This window comes from Mustela putorius, unplaced genomic scaffold (genome assembly GCF_011764305.1).
Source record: "Mustela putorius furo isolate JIRA1106 unplaced genomic scaffold, ASM1176430v1.1 tig00003869_pilon_pilon_pilon, whole genome shotgun sequence".
Taxonomy (NCBI): domain Eukaryota; kingdom Metazoa; phylum Chordata; class Mammalia; order Carnivora; family Mustelidae; genus Mustela; species Mustela putorius.
This window is the reverse complement of record NW_025422021.1, coordinates 15,499,289-15,517,071: the sequence shown is the minus strand read 5'-3', so window position 1 is coordinate 15,517,071 and position 17,783 is coordinate 15,499,289. Positions and strand designations below refer to the sequence as shown.

At 40.8% G+C, this 17,783-nt stretch overlaps 1 protein-coding gene across 5 annotated transcripts in view; it reads left to right on the top strand.

Moving 5' to 3' along the window:
• Positions 1 to 17,305, top strand: part of CSRNP3 (cysteine and serine rich nuclear protein 3) — a 203,036-nt gene extending 185,731 nt beyond the window's left edge. For all 5 annotated transcript variants that reach the window (XM_004743988.2, XM_004743985.2, XM_004743987.3 and 2 more), the window contains 2 exons: positions 4,271 to 4,567; positions 6,627 to 17,305. In XM_004743988.2, the coding sequence (XP_004744045.1) occupies positions 4,271 to 4,567; positions 6,627 to 7,703 (1,374 nt within the window). In that variant the 3' untranslated portion in view covers positions 7,704 to 17,305. The remainder of the gene's footprint in view (positions 1 to 4,270; positions 4,568 to 6,626) is intronic.
• The last annotated feature ends 478 nt before the right edge of the window (positions 17,306 to 17,783 follow it).

Sequence of the window (17,783 nt, the reverse complement as noted above, 5' to 3'; positions counted from 1 at the left end):
TAAGTACAATAATATTTACCTAATGAGATTTTTGTGATGCTCAATGAGTTCATGCAGGTAAAGTGCTTAGAGCAACACCAGGCACGCAGAGTCAAAAACTGCTCTTATTAATATCGTTACTCTCAGCCCATCTCTCTCCCACCTCCCTTTCTTCCTCAGCTCAAGCTCTCTCTCTCTCACCTTTTACACACACATGCACACAGAAACAAAAGCAGGTTTGAGGACCAGCATTATTTGGTAGTTAACCACAGTGTAATTAAACCACATTTTGGCAAGGTTTGTTTTGTTTTTTGTTTTTGTTTTTGTTTTTGTTTGTTTTTTAAGCTCTTGTTCCCAACTTTACTTTGGGAAAAGAGTTACTGAAATGGAAGTGGTCCACATCCCAGACTGTCTTCTAAGGTATCTATCTCAAAAAAGAGCATTCCTTTGAATGTGCTCGTTAATCTGTATGCATTTTTTTTTTATAAAAAGGATAGGTTTTTGGATATATTGTGTTTAATTTTATGTACAAGTTCTAGCACTGCCTTGTCTACCATCAGAAACTTGGAACCTAGAAGTACAGGGAAAAGCATATTAAATAGGGGTCAGGGAATTAAGTACTAAAGCATGTTTTGGAGAGGTCCCACAATTAATGTGGACCTCATTACTGTATAAAATAAGGAAGGACCATCTGATGAACTAAAGCCTGAAAATTCAATGAATCTATTTGAGATCGAGAAAAGACATTTAAAGGTAGCACTCATGTCGACAGAGAGATAAATGTTATATATGGATCTTATGGAGTCTCATCAGCCAGGAGATACCCTGCCATTCGCGACAAACAGATGGACCTTGAAGGCATTGTGCTAAGAGAAGTAACTCAGACAGAGAAAGACAAATGCAGTCTAATAACACTGATATGTGGAACCTAAAAAAGCAGAACTCCTAGAAATAGAGAGTAGAATCGTGGTTGCCAGGAGCTGGAAAGTAAGGGAAATGGGAAGATGTTGGTCAAAGGCTGTAAACTTACAGTTATAAGATGAATACGTTCTGGAGAGCTCATGAACAGCATGGTGATTGTGGCTTACAATACTGTGTTACACACTTGAAGGTTGTCAAGAGAGTGCATCTGAAATGGTGCCATCACAATGGCAAGAACAGCTAATGCGACAGTGGGGATCATTCCACAGTATATAAGTGTATTAAATCGACACATACATCTTAAGCTTACACAATGTCATATGTCAATTATGTTTCAATAAATTTGGGGGGAAGAGAAAGAAATGTACAAAATGAATTTCTTGTGAAGATGGGTAGTAGAGTAAAGACGTCAGGAGAAGTAGGTGAGGTGATCTTGAAGTCTTTCTGGCTTCTTTGGGCCAGATCTTGAGAGCATGATGGATGTGATTTGTGCTCACTGACTTTTTTCCCTATTGCCCTAATATAAGATGTTTTTGAAAATAATCTATGTAATGCACTGATTTTAAGTAGCATTTAAAGTTAGTAGGTTTGGCCTGGGTTTTAAAGGAACAAATGGGCACAGACTGCAGGAGGGACTGGCGAGGTTAAGAATCTCTCTCAATGGCCTCCACACCAGAAACTGTGAGGAAGGGGAGAAAAGGCAACTGACTAGGCTGAACACAGATATTTCCAGTCTTCATTAGAAACGGCAGAAATGGGGCTCTTGGGGGCTCTGCCTTCAGCTCGGGTCATGATCCCAGGGTCCTGGGATCGAGCCCCGCGTCGGGCTCTCTGCTCAGCGGGGAGCCTGCGTCCTCCTCTCTCTCTGCCTGCCTCTCTGCCTACTTCTGATCTCTGTCTGTCAAATAAATAAACAAAATCTTTAAAAAAAAAAAAAAGAAAGAAAGAAAGAATGAAAGAAATGGCAGAGATGAGGGATGCCTACGTGGCTTAAGCATCTGACTCTTGATTTCGGCTCAGGTCATGATCTCAGCGCCCTGAGATCGAGCCCCACATGGGGCACGGCCCTCAGCAGGGAGTCTGCTTGGGATTCTCTCTCTCCCTCTGCCCCTCTCCCTGCTTGCACTCTTCCTCAAATAAAATAAATAAATAAAACTTTTAAAAAGATGGCAAAAATGTTAGGGGGGAGGTGAGGAGGAAACCTTGCCAGATCACCTCAGTGTTAATGTGAGATTTTGCAATCTAGATGAGGCCCCCGGCGGGTTCCTAAAACAAGAATGAAAACAGTATGGAGCTCTGCGTGAAGAGTTTTTAGATTCTTAATTGAATTTTTATCTTGAAATGAAATTGTTTATCATAATTTAAATATGTGGGAATAAGAGGTGCAGATTGTATTTCTAAGAGCACTTATATTTGGAATAAGCTTCATCTCTAATTTATTTAAGGTAGCTTTTTTTTTTTAAGTTTTTAGATGCCAATTGTTAATTCATATTCCCCTAACAATTTTCACTAATATGTGAGTAGCCTTTTATTTATTTACTTTTTTTAAAATCAAGCCCCGTTGATATAAAATAGAGGGTTTTTCTTTGTTTTGTGATGTCACCGGTTGCTCGAGGAAGCATAAATATATAGAACACGGAAATTAAGTAGGAAAGAAATATTAAAAATGAACCATTCCTTCCAAGTTCTGGCTGTTCTGTGTGAGCTATGGAGTCAGACCTTGACACAGCTCACATAGACAGGCCAAGAATTAATGAAAACAAATCTAAATGCCACAAAGTTGACAAGGTGGGAAAGGTAACGCTTCCTATTTGTTAATGCAGCTTTACCTATCACAGAGGATTGAGTATGTGCTACGTAATTACACACCTGAATTTCCTCGGAAATCAGATCTTCACAGATATGCTTATGCTTCTATGAGCAAATGAGAATTAACAAAAATGATAACAGCAGTCAATCAAAGTAACATCCTAGTAGTGGACATCACAGAAATGTGGAAACAGGTTAGCCAATACGACACAAAGAAATTCAAACAAAGGAAATGCATTGCAGATCCCACTGAGAAGCAAAACCCCATAAAGGGGAAGGCCCATTGTTGCAAGAACACAGACTTAAGGTTCTGAATTATTTAAAAAATATAATTTAGTGGCTCTTGAAAATGTAGTTCAGAGGCCCTCTGTAATACATTTTAATGTACACTTCCTACTCTCGTATCTCTGGGTCCTGGGATCGAGCCCCACATTGGGCTCCCTGTTCAGTGAGGAGTCTTCTCCCTTTGCCTCCACCCCCCCACCTTCCCCCCACCCGGCTCTCTATCAAATAAATAGTTTTTTAAAAAATGACCTGGTAATAATTACAATTAATGAAGTTTATGAAGTAACACTTTACAAATTAAAGAATCAAAACGGCATCTATATTTAGAGCAAGCCCTTACGGAGGTTCTACATTTATTCCTGTGCTGCTTCTCAGGATGGGTTCCTCGCTCATACTCAGAGAAAACGCCTCTCAGTGCTTTTTTATGAAGGAAACGTAATATGTGCTGGTATAACAGTAAGAAGTGAGCTGCTGACTCAGGGTTTACTGATGGATGAAATTAATTTAGAAAGAAATATAAATAGATGCACATAGTCATAAGTAGATGAGACGTAGCTGTCCACAGGAGCTATGACGCAGATGCTATTGCTTGGGGCACAGGTTCAGGTGAAGTCCTCTGAGGGCTGGGTTTATTGTTTGGCTGCCAGTTGGCGAGAGCCTGCCGGCGCTGGTCTCTGTTCCCCGTCTTTCTGACAGCACACTGACCTGACTGATTACTTCATATCCAGCCCTCATTCTTGGAATGTTCTGTAGGGTAACCATGTTTGTAGTCCCAACAGCACAGTGCAGCACGATGTTATTTCCTAGTTCATGGTTTTGCCCGCGTCCCAAAAGACAAAGTGGTTATTTCAAGGACATGTTTGCTGATTTACACGGCAGTGGCTTCTGCTAAGATACCGTCACCTCTGAACAAGGACACATTTATTCCACCATCAGAGCTGCCCATCACGAACTGAGTCTAAAGATAGCTTTCACTGATGGGCATGTGTCACCTTTGGCCTTTTCACATCGCCCTGGCTAAAAACTCTAACTCCGTACATTAGGGGGTTAGGAGTTCCAATTAAGTCTTCAGCTACCAGTGCATGTAAAAGCCTATCATTTTGATGCCTTCCTTTTTCTTTCCTGTGACTTCTCCAAAGAGAAAAATAAATGGAAATAATAAGACCCACAAACACTCCGGATTATGGGACATGATGTTTTATAATAGTTTTAAGCGTCAAAGTAGGGATTCGAGACCCTGCTGATGCTAAGTCCGTTTGCTGCTTCGTGTTTCTAGATGACCAAGAACGGCACAGTGGAATCTGAAGAAGCGAGCACTCTTACCGTGGATGACATTTCGGATGACGATATTGATTTAGACAACACGGAGGTAGACGAGTACTTCTTTCTACAACCCCTGCCAACGAAGAAAAGGAGAGCACTGCTGCGGGCCTCGGGGGTGAAAAAGATTGATGTGGAAGAAAAGCATGAGCTGCGCGCCATCCGCCTGTCGAGAGAGGACTGTGGCTGTGACTGCCGAGTGTTCTGTGATCCAGAAACGTGTACCTGCAGCCTGGCAGGCATTAAGTGTCAGGTAAGGATCTGGGTTTCAAGGACTCCAAAGAGGAGACCTCATACACACTCTCCCTCCCCTCCCCCACCATGCGGCAGAGAAAGAAATTTCTCCCATACAGGAAGAAGCTTTGCAGCAAGACAAGACCTATGGTTCGCGAAGAGAGAGATATTAAGTCAGGGACATTTCTGGATGTACATAGTACGCTGACTGATCCATGCACGATCTGTGGGAGAGGCAGCACTAGCTGTAGCTTAGTCCGTGAGAATCACATCCTCTTGGATTCATGTATGGTACCAGCTTGTTGTGGGTTTTTACAAGCACTCAGGGAGATCGTCCCATCTCTGACATGGGCGTTTGTGTTTTCTGATCCATCTATGGGGTACGAAATGACGACAGGTTAGAGGTGGCACACACGGATGCGAAAATGACAGGACTGGGACTTAAGAAAATAGAATTCTACTCCTGGCTCTGCTTTCTGCCAGCTGTGTGAAATTGGCAAGTCAGGTGAGCTTTCTGGGCTCAGTTTCCTTATCTCAGAAATGAAAGGGCTGGGCTGGATCGGCGGTTGGCAAACTGTGGTTCACAGGACAAATCTGGCCTGCCACCTGTCCCTGTAAATAACATTTTAGCGAAGCCCAGTCATTTTGCGTCTCTTTGTTTGTCTGTTTTGGTGTCATCTGTGACTGCTGTCGTGATGTTACAGCAGCAATGAGTGGTTGCCAGGGACACTGTAGGGCCAACAAAGACTAAAATATTTCTTTTCTAGCCCTTTATCCAAAACAAAACAAAACAAAACAAAAAAAAAGGAAAAAGGAAGAAAGAGTTTACCAACCTTTGGATTAGAAGACCTTCAAGTCCCCATTCATCTATATGATTTATGCTCTAAGTTATGAGGAAACTTGCCTTTTTTTTTTTTATAAAGATAGCCACTCAGGCAGGCCAAAAAAGAGGATAGATCTCATCGGTTAAGCAATTGCTTAAAGTGAATTAATAGAAAAGGGATTAATGGGTCAGCAAGCCGCTATAGATTCTGGCTCTGCCCTCGGCCCCTACTTTTTACTGAAACCAGGAGACAGGGCTGGAGTGTGCCTTCTCCTTTGTGGCAGAGGAAAGTCCCTGTGCCTGGATAAGGAGGCAAGCAGAGCCAGTTCTTTCTGGGTGCCTGCACTCTGGTCTGCATACAGCTGAATTGGTAGCAATTAGCAAATGTCTTAGGAGGGCCCTTGGATTGCCGTGAATTCCACCTATCATCACCTGAGTGACGAGTTCAGTCCCATGACACTTGGTGAAACCAAACACTCTGCTGATGGAGCCCAGTCACTCTAATTCTTGGGTATGGTGACATCAACATCCCTTTCCCTCAAGAAGCTTGTAGTCTCCTGGAGTGAGGAGGGGGAAGGGGAGAGCCAGAACCTAAATGCATGGGTCCACCAAGCAGAGTCATAAATGGGCACTGCTGTCCCAGCCCTGCAGGACACATACATGCACCGTGGACCAGGGACCCAAACAAATGGAAGGAAAACCAACGTGGATGAACTACTAGGCTTCACGAGACCAAGGGGGTGTCAATCTGGCCATGTCAGGCAAAAGGTTCATTTTATAATAAGCCAAGAAGAGGGGGTTGGCCAGTATGGAAAATGTCATCTAATTTTGCTTAAACATAGCAGGCAAGGGTTGGGGCAGTAAGTTGGTGTCGTTTAAAATCGGGCGTGTGCGCCCTCATGCAGTGGAAGTGAAGGGAGCCTGGGGGAAGGAGCGACTTTGAAATCATGGGAGCAAAAGACAGGGGGGACGGTAGAAAGGAGAAAGAAGAAAGCACAGGAAGGGGGTCATGAACTAAAACTCCACACTTAGAGCCGGAACTCATTTTTAATTTGAATACAGGTTTTAAACCCCGGTTGACTCCCACGTTTGAAGTCTTCACTTCCCCTCTTGGTTTCTCTGCAGCCTGCATGTCATTTGCTCTGGCGCAAGTGGGATTAAGTCATCCCAGACTCAGAGGGGTTGCGGAGAGGTACTGGCGTTTTCCGTGGTCGGTGAGAGTTCCACGGGGCTAATCTGTGTTCTTCCTTCCAAGGTGGACCGAATGTCTTTCCCTTGCGGCTGCACTAAAGAAGGATGTAGTAACACAGCAGGTAGAATTGAATTTAATCCGATCCGTGTCCGGACTCACTTTTTGCACACAATCATGAAACTTGAACTGGAGAAAAACCGGGAGCAGCAGATCCCCACGCTGAACGGCTGCCACGGTGAGATAAGCGCGCACAGCAGCTCCATGGGCCCCGTGGCGCACTCCGTGGAATACTCCATCGCAGACAATTTCGAGATCGAAACGGAGCCCCAGGCGGCGGTGCTGCACCTGCAGTCGGCCGAGGAGTTAGACTGCCAGGGGGAGGAGGAGGAGGAGGAGGAGGAGGAGGAGGAGGACGGCAGCAGCTTCTGCAGCGGGGTCACGGATTCCAGCACGCAGAGCCTGGCGCCCAGCGAGTCAGACGAGGAGGAGGAGGAGGAGGAGGAGGAGGAAGAGGAGGAGGAGGAGGAGGACGACGAGGACGACGAGAAGGGGGACAGCTTCGTGGAAGGTTTGGGTCCCCATGCGGAGGTCGTCCCTCTGCCCTCCGTCCTCTGTTATTCCGACGGCACGGCAGTCCACGAGAGCCACGCGAAGAATGCTTCTTTTTACGCCAACTCTTCGACTCTGTATTACCAAATCGATAGCCACCTTCCGGGAACGCCTAGCCAGATCTCCGAGAGCTACTCCGAGAGAGATCCTGTGAAGAGCGGTACCCTCTCGCTGGTGCCTTACACCATGACCCCGGAGCAGTTCGTGGACTACGCCCGCCAAGCGGAGGAGGCCTACGGCGCCTCCCACTACCCCGCTGCCAACCCCTCTGTCATCGTCTGCTGCTCGTCTGCGGAAAACGACAGCGGCGTCCCCTGCGGTAGCTTATACCCCGAGCACAGGTCCAGCCACCCTCCCGTGGAATTCCACTCCTACTTGAAAGGCCCCTCCCAGGAAGGGTTTGTCTCCGCGTTGAATGGTGACAGTCGCATTTCAGAGCACCCTGCGGAAAATTCTTTGAGTCTGGCAGAAAAGAGCAGATTGCACGAAGAGTGCATCAAATCGCCCGTGGTTGAGACCGTCCCCGTGTAGTAGCCCAAATGCTTCTGGGACCGCCTCTTCTCTCGTGGAAAGCACTGTATTTCATCGGATTTCCTGGGCCCCGTGGTGGTTAAAACGGAGGACCAAGAAAACCCCCGGACTGTGGTGAATCTTCCTGACTGTATTTTGTTTTCTCCTTTCTAGCTGCGTGACTGTGGCATTGCACAAATACAGTCTCTATGAGGATTTTAAAAGATTTCCGACTGTTTTGATAGAAAAATGCTAATTTAAAAAAAAAAAAAGCCTATCTCGCAGTTGCCTACCTGTCAAACTGTGTGAAACCTGTCAAGCTGTGTAGATCAGAGCTCCAAGTTTTGGATTATCGGGCCTGTGCAAGATTGTTAACTAAGACTGGGAAAGAGTAAGATTTAGAGTCCTAATTTTAGATAAATCTGAAGATGACGGTGACTTTTTACTGTAAAAGTAATTATTGTAAGAAAAAGATTTAACCGTTCCATGTGTATTTTATTTATGGTAGCTAGAAGTCACGTTTTGATGAAAATGAACAGCAGCATGTTCTTTTAAGCTGAAGACACACAGTACCACCGAGCATGCCCCCATGGACTGCCTCTGGAATCCATTCACGTTTTTATGATCGTGACTGATCAGATTTGCAAATACTTTCTTAAGGGTGAAATAGGCCTATTTTTGCTATTTTGGACAAATAAATGAGTCTATATGTGCAGGTCCTTACACAGTTTTCTCTAAAGTTAAGAGTTAGGACAATCCTTTGGTGAGGGTCCAGTCATTGTCCTCCCTCCGTTGAATCCAGAGATGGAGGTAGAAGGAATTGCCTTTCTTTTTTAAACGGCATCATCTTGGTTCTTAGCTTGGACAGCACCTTTAAACTCTACTCCCCTACATCCAAATGCACTTTAGTGCCCCTTCATGGTACCTTGTGAGGGGTGGGGACTGAGAACCCTTTGAGATGAAAAAATTTAAAAAAAAAATTTTTTTTAAATCTGTAACTAGTATAATGTTCATAGAATTAATATAGAGGAATCATCCAATGATACTTTATGAAGGAAAAATGACCTATTTTCCTTCGCCACTCTGAAGACCTAACTCGGTATAAGCAGAGGAGGCAGAGGAAACCTCGAAGAGACACATCCTCAGCGACCAGCCTTTTCTACAGCGTGATCAATCCATCTCTACAAAATGAATATATAAGGAGATTTCCTTTTAGTGACTAGCTGATTGAAGGGGGGGCCTCTACCCAAATACTCAACTAGGCCTTACTTTTCTGAAGCGTTTTGATTTCTCTTGCCTGGGACAATTAGCAGAACAGTCCAGAATGCATTGAATACTTTCTAATTACCTCATGTTCTCTTATTAAAGGGGACAGATAGAAATTAAAAACATGCACTCCCCACCTTTAGATTATCTGCACTTGGTTCGTCGGAGGACTTCTAAGATCCCGTTTTCCTGTACATTAATTTACCTAAATAGTGTGTTCGACCTCCCCCCCCACAACGCAATATGACTATGCTAAGTCTCTTTCCTATTTTCGACCTTCTGTTGTTCTATCATTTCACATTTTATGCCTCTTTGAAATGTGGACATGCCTTGCTATTCAGTGACTGCATCGCTAATTTTTATGTCTTTTAGACTTAGGTGTTTAGAAATATGGATATAAATATATTGTAGATCTCAATTCCTTAAAAAATACTATTTTGTTTCATTGAACTTAAAAATGTTTGATCTCGAGAAAGTCCTCCAATGGAAAAGTTTCTACTAAAACTTGATTTGGGGAAAACATGTTTCCTCGGCAGCTCTTCCACTGTGCATTTGGTTCCTGCCCTGTCTCTACCCCTCCAGGGGGCCAAATTTATAACCATTAGTATTAACATTAAAGGAGCTTTGGGTTTGTCCTTATGGAAGTAGCAGTAATGAGGGCAGGGATGTGACTCTTGAATGATAAGCCCTTCAGGTTAATCAGATTAGGGTTTTGCTCAAATCTCCGTAGTATATCTCATGTTGTCTACAAAGTTACACTTTTTAGTGCTTGATTTCCAAAATTGTTTCCCTTATCAATACAATCTAAAGAGCACAGGCCCAAAGAAAAATGACAAGAGGCTACTGTTCCTTCATTTAGGCATGTGAAAAAATCACATGTGCCCTATTTGGGGGATTGTTAGAAACCCTTGAAGTATTTACTCGTGAAGCAGTCAGCATATCTTGGAACACAGACTGTGGCAGTGGTAGGGCAGGGGAGAAGTGACCCTGGCTGGGGCAAAGTGGAAGGGTAGAATGTCCGTCCAGTTTCTGCAAGGATAGATACCTAATTTGGTTCAGCTTTGTATTCTCAAGAAGGTGGATGCCTACTTGTTTGTTTGGCTAGGTCTCTGTTTTGTAGCTTCATTTCCAAAAGGATGCTTAACCTAGAAACAGGCAAACAAAAAATCAGAGCTCTTTCCCCTGTCTGTCCGATTGGGGTTGAAAGTCGCTGTGCACAGAAGGATTAACCTTCCAAACACGATTTCCATTCCAAATTTTCATATATATAACCTAACCCCTAAACATCTCCCACAAACTGCATATACAAATTACCTATTAAAATACGCCCATAACACACACACACACACACACACACACACGATGTATACCACACCCTGGAGAATGACAGATTTTAGGCAACGGCCGTTAATAAATACTGTATTTTTCCCCACCCTAGAATTTGATTGGGTTTTATGATTTAAAAAAAATAAGGTCTAGAAAAGAGGATAATTTGTAAAGCTCTAGTCTGAAAATGTTGGGTCAAAGTTGCAAATAATATTAGTGATGGATTCGTTTCTTTGTTACTTCCTTTCCCAGAAACGCTGAAGAGAGCACAGTGTTCCATCTGACAATTTTTTTCCCCCTTAATAGCCCTTCTATTCAACAAAAACTGCCCACATACCAGGAGAGCTCCACAGTTTATCTAAGCTTTTGAAAATGGGGATCAAGCTGGATGCAGTCGGTTGGGGTAGTTAAGATCTTTATATTGAGATACAGCGACACCTGACCTGCAGCTGCTGTGTTGCCCCCATAGTATATCTAACCAAATTACCTTTTTTTTTTTTCCCCCTGACCTACAGCTTTGTAGTCATTCACTGCCCGTGGCAGAGCTTCGTGCTTTGGTCCCTGTTGTTTTAACACCGGCCCTATACTTTTTACTGAGACGTAATTCCCAGTTAGAATCCTGACCAGATTGATTTGCAAGTCAAGTGGCTGGAGCAGCTTGCATTTCCTTTGTCATTCTAGGTTTCCTTTGGGAGAACGAAGTCAACGAAAGAGATTTACTTAAGTACCCCCCCTCAACGTTTAATCACCGATTATTAAGACATAAGGAAAACTTGTTCCACTCATGTCTTTTGTTAGCTGAATAATACAGTTTCTTTAAAAAGTCAACCTTCTATTTGTGATAAAAGAATGTTTTCCCCAGTGTCCCAGCCACATGTAAAATGTAAAAATAATATTGAGTCATAAAATCTTCACAGTCATCTATGGCCCAGCAATAGCCATTCCCACCCCCCTGCCCCCGCAGGTGGAGGCGGGGGGTGGGGGACACTGTGAACTACAGAAACACTGGCCACAAAATAATCAAGAAAAAAAGAGATTATAAGTGATTATGTTCTTCTTTTTTTTTTTTAACACTCTAACAGATGATGTCTCGGCAAAATCCTGGTTTGGTTATCATTAAATAGGGAAATAGATATGATTTATTTGCTTTAAATTGATATGTCACTGCTTCTCTGATTAAACTTCTCTGATTAAACTGTATAAGTTTTTAATTCTTTGGTCTTGATATTTAGAATTTACTAAATATCAACTCTATCAACAACTATTTATAGAACACCTACTCTTTTAGAGGAAGTGTCCTAAGTAATAAAAAGAGGAGGTAAACACTACACATTCTAAGGGATTGTGATGATGAAGCGTGGCATGAAATAGTCCAGCCTCACTGTAATTCTTCTAACTGGTGATTTTATACCATGAATTAGAAAAAGTGACATCAATCCTTGTCTAATTACATGCGAACTGTAACGAAAAGGATACTTCTTTTCCCTAAATTAATGAAATTCACTGGATGCTCTTTTTCTCCTCTCTCCTATCCAAAATTTCTGAATTAAATCTAAACTTAGAGGAACTGAATCGAATGAAGAGAGTTTCAGCTAATTGCTTCTTCGGGTTAGATCTATATAAGTAATGCTAAATTTATACTAGCAAACTCCTACCAGAGAGTTTCTAAAGCTGGTTGCCTCATGTATAAACCAGGAAACATTTCAGGAAAACTTTGAAACAATGATATGGAACATAATCCCTCTTACTTCTATTTATAAACAAACAGCATAAAAAATTAACGAAACCATAGTTCCAAGTTCCAAAGGCATTATTGCCCTCTAACCTGTAGAAAACAGAGGTCCTTCGGGCCACCTCACTTTTCCCTGGTGTTACAAAACCATCAAATGAGCAGGTGGAAAATGTACATTTTCAGAAGTTAGATAGAGACTGTTTTTTTTAAAAGGGACCAAGAAGCCTTCCACCTCTCCAAACACGACTTCACCTTCCCCTTGAAAAATGGCATCTGCTCCTTATTCTCTCACAGAGTTTAGAGCATCATTACCCTAACCAGTGTATAAAATACCAACCTTAAGTGGAAGTACCTTCTTACTTTCAAAGGCAAGACTTGGGTGTAATTTGAAACCAGAACTATCTGTGTATCTTTACCACAACTAACATGGAAAGCTTAAATCCTTAATCCCTTTCCATTCTAACACAAATTCACGACTTCTGATGATATTATTCTGAGATCTGTTAATTCGTGCTCAAGTAACTTAAATGTCGAAGCCACTTGCCACAGCTTCGCACAAATAGCACAGCTCAACAGATGTTTTCTGTCACATTAAGGAATTTAATTGACTTAATTTAACTGAATATCCGCAATTGAAAAGCCCACTAAAATTAGGGAGGTGTCAGGGTGGGTCGAGGACAGAATCTAAGTGTAATAAGTGGTAGTGTCTCCTGGGGAACAGGAATGTTTCAGCAGAGCTGAACAGCTAGAATGTTCACCAGAAAAACTAGATTTACAAGGGGGCAGCCCGAAACCTAGAAGGGGCAGTGACAATGCCGAAACGCAGAGCTCCCTTGGTGTTCCCATCTGCTGCCCACCGTCCACATCAATTACGTCTTACTCTCTAAAAATCATCTGATGCATAAAAAAACACCAGGCTCCAACACGCTAAATAGGCTATTTTTAAGATTCAGACACATTTCATATTAAAGTGACTGACAGACTATTGTCAAAAGTGATGAATATGGGAATAAAAGAGCTCTTTAATATTTTACCTGTCAAATCTGCATATTTAATGTGACTTTTTAAAATAGTCACTTCTAAGTTTTACTTCAACTCCTCTCAGCTTTTCAGCTAGACCATGAGACCCCCTTCCAACCAACCAGTGCTGGTGGGGTTTTTTGTTTATTTTCTTTCCTATCAGAAATTCAGACTCAAAACTTGATACGACTTGGGTTTTACCTGGTCAGTGATCCTGCAGTTGGTCTAACTTTGGGCTGTCTGGAGAATAGACAGAACGCCTTGGGTTTTTGATCTTTGACAGTAGTAATTCAGACAAAATAATTAGAAGCAGGAAGGTGAATATAACCAGATTCAAAGCGTAAACCAGCCCATTCTTTATATGCAGCTACTGTAATCTAATTAACAGATAGCCTGGAATTTTAGTAAATACAGGTACATGTTACATTTGTGGAAAATGAAGTAATTTCAAAGATTTAAGTCATATTGTTGACTACTTTCTTTCACATGTGATAAATATATCACTCTACAGGGTAATTGTTTCTTAGTTGCTACTTTATACCTGCTTATAATTCAAGAAAAGTCAGCTCTAGTGTGTCATTTTATTTCATCTCATAAATTGCTGGCAGAACTCCAGTTTCAAGAGAATATGATAGAATTTATTTTGGACAACATTTGCATTTAATGTGCTAATGATGACATTCCTTTCTTCGCATTACTTATTACCATGGTGATAATCAAATCAGTTTGGTAACTCTCATTTTAGTGACACGTATGAGGCCATTTCAGTATTTTAAGATAATGTATATTGATTCAAAGGATTTAGGAAAAGACAAATTTATGGTAGAAATTAGCCTTGCCTTGGTCTAAGTGAATTTATGTGGCCTGATTGAATGGTTTTAGTGGCGATTTTGGAATAACTGTTTTGCCAGGTATGCCTTTCCTTCTGTTTTGGCTTTTCCCTAATGTTTTTATCTTGCTTGGGGGTATCTTAAAAGTTACTTACTGGTGAGTATTTGGGAGGACATTGATTGAGAAAGTATCTCTTTAAAACTTATCTAAGCTATTCTATTCTAACTTTATCAGGTCTTACTGCCATGCTATATAAGACTAGAAACCCTACATCAGGAATGTGCCCTCCCAATATGGTTTTGCTGTTGTCTCTACATAGGAAGCCTATTCAAAATTAGATGTGAATTTTAAACTTTGTAACTTAATTTATCCAATTTTGGTTTACTTCTTTTTTATCTTGGTCAGCAAGTTTTTCCCCTAGCCATAAAGAAAGCCACCCATCTTTAAAACAAGTTCAAAGGAATTTGAAATTTTACTTATTTATTTTTAGAAATTCTATTTCAATATTTTTTTTAAAAAAAAAGGAAGGAAGGAAATAAAATCAAATTTTGAGTTCTCCCAAAGAGGAAAAACCTAAATATCTAAGCCTAAGAAATAAATTGCCTGAGGTTATTGGTTTTTTTTTTTTAATTAAGTGTTGTTCCTTGGATGCTTTAATGATATCCAAATAATATCTGAACTTGATAGACTGTGAATTTTAGTAGTTGGCACAGTCATTTCCTTTGTACTATAATTAAATAGGGTCCCCTGCCAAAGGTTATGCTCTGAATCTTGATTTATTAGGCGCTAGTCATCCCAAACGGGTATCTTAGACTAGTTTAATCTTTTCACGGATTCTCAGAATGGCCAACTGTGTGTGAATAATGAAAAGTTTGAGATTCTTGTGTATTCTTCAAATTTTATAGTCTTGAGACTAGAAGAGATCTCCAGAGGTCATCAGCCTCATCCATCTATCTCCAGGGAGGACTGTCATTCAGGGATGCCCAACAGGAGAGATACCCATCTATTCTTAACATCTCTAGGGAAAGTGGTTTCCTTGGCAACACAATCCAGTTCTCTTAGGTTTTTCTCCCAATAAGAAAATATCTTGGCCAGTCTTTGTGGGCTAGGCACCTGGCAACAGTTGTGGTGATTTGGGCCATTGTCCCAGCAGACTCAAAAGACACTGAGTTCCCCCTTACTTTGATGATTATTGTATTTGATGACTCCATAAGTCTCCTAAGAAATTAGATTCTTAAAAAATAAAGATGTGAGTATTGAGACCGTGTTCAATAACACAACCTGCTTTCAACAACTATGAAGGTAGTTTTTTTTGTTTTTAAATTTTTATTTTTTCATTTGTGTTCACCAGTGCTGGAATATCAAGAGGTAATGTCAAGAAAGGTGACTGTTTCAGATCCCCTGTGACAGACATCAGAGTTAGGATCAAGTGACTTGACTTGCTCAATTTTCTGAGAAGTGACAATGACATAAAGTGAGCATTTTCTAACTTCTTGCTTCTAAATAAGTACCTTCTCATTAATCTTTCTTTACCCTAAAATGACAAATGAGAATCTAAGCTTTTCCACTCCTTCTGGGGAAGATGTGACTAGTTTTGGAGAGTCTGCTGTGGAATAAAACAACTCCAGAGAATTAGTCAGCCACCATTCCATCCCAGCCTTTGTCCCCATGTTATTTAAACAATGGCTGCCTGTCTTCTCAGGGATCAGCAGAATGATTTAAAAATTTGTCATCTTGACAAGGCCTGAAATCGAAGGGAGGAGTCTGGGAGGATGGTGACCCCCCCCCCCCATTTCGTCACTTGACCTAAGCATCCCCGCATCCCCTGCAGCTTTCAGAGCATTTTCTGTTTGCTCAGAGTTGCTTCCAGCTCTGAGTCAGAACTAACCGGAAGGTGAGGAGCACTCCTAAAATCAAGGTTTCCTTTCTCCATGGGATTTTTTTCCAATCTAGATACAGCTGCTTATCTCCCCAACTCAGATGTTCTTGGTGAAATGATAGCCACATCAGTGTGGTTGTTCCCCACAAATAACACTGGGGGAAATAACCCTTTTTGCTTTATTAAAAAAAAAAAAACGCTATAGAATGTTTATGTAAAGAATGTTGAATAATTTGGCCCATGTTTTAATTGACTCTAGACACCTCTATGGAAATAAGTCTGAGGCGTAGTTTGTGAAACATGTTTCAAAAGTGTTTGATGTAAAATAAATGCTAGACATTTACAGTACAGACATAGTTAAAAAAATTAAAAACCTGTAGATTACAACTCTGTTCCTAAGAACCTCAGCCTTTATTGTGTCTTAGTAAAGTTGATCTGCTTTCATTTTAGTTTATTGCATTTCTGGTGTAATAGCCTCTTAAGATAGAACTCTTAATACATATGTACTGGTTAATGCCTGTTAATGCAGAAAATGGCACTTTGTTATTTCAATGTGTTTCCCTCAATGTCACAGGGTATATCAATTTGATAGGAAAAGGTCATTTGACACTGGTCAAAAATGCATTTTCCCCATTTAAAATATGTATGTATAATTGGTTGCATAGACAAATGGCACCTTTTGCAGTATTTTTATCTTGATCATAGTCTTAGATGTCAACTGTGTCTCCACTCTCCAGCTGCCATAAAATTCGGAACATTTGCAAATTCTGGTGAAATCAAGTGAGCTGAATGTAATGGTAGATCAAAGAATCCAAAGGACTTGAGTGTTATCCTTCAGTCTATGTTGAACCATTCGGACATTGGGAATGGTCTTTACACAAGGGAAGTCTTTTGAGAGTGTTCTTTTGTTTTGTTTTGGTTGGATTTTTTGGTTTGTTTTTTGCCGATAAAAATGTAATTTAAAAACCCAGTGAGATAAACAACTCACTGTAACATTTTTTTGACACTGTGCTTGGTTTTATCTCTTGGTTGATTTCTGTTATTACTTTTTACTCAATTTCAACAGTATTTCAATAGACATTTTCTTATTGTTATGTTCAATATAATCACTCAGAAAGAGTGGAAAGGGAAGAAAATCAAACAACAGTTCATACATACAATCGCTTTACACTAAAACGTCATATTGTATGTCACACAGTTTCTAGATTGATTTCTCTTGTGTATAAGTTATAACATCAAAGATGCCAAAGGGTATATAAAATAAGCTACAATAATATTCAACAGAACTTAACCTGGATCTTATGTTGTAATAATTTATTCATATTAGATGTAGTCTTCTGTATTTATATTTTCAGTATTTATTATGAATGACATGGAAATTCGTGTATTTATTGTGGCTTTTTATTGCAGTGTGTATATATATAAATCACAAATAAGCATTTTTAAGTCTTATCCTTAAGTTTCTTTTATTAGTGGCACTTGTATTATGCTGTACTTTTTATTATATATTGTACAATATCTTGTCCATTTGTTTGCAGCAGAGTAAAACCGGTTTCTAAGTTGTATCTATTGTTGCCTTCTTTTGTATTTTGTGTAAATCTTTTGTTCCCACATACCGAGCTGTCACAAAACACGCAGGAATACCTCCCTCCCTCTGTGTAACAGATAGAGTCTTGAAATAGTGTGTGTAACCAGCTCCTGTGAATGACTTATTACATTATCATCTCAAAGACGTGTTAACTTTATTGTGATTGATCCCTGAGTGGAGACTCTGTTAACATTTCTCTTCCTCAACTGTTCAACTCCTTCATCAAGTAATGACGTGTGAACAAATATGAAGGCCAGAGAGGAACTCCCTATTCAAATGAATTTGGGAGGATATTTTGAAGAAGATAGATCCAATCTCTTGTGAATGGTATCCTGTAATACACCTGACTAGTAGTATTTTTGTTTTGCTCTGCTTAACCCAGACTCTGTGTGATTTGGTGCTTAGAATATGCGCATATACAGAGCACAGATAAAAGCTTACCTGTCTGGTAATGCTGAA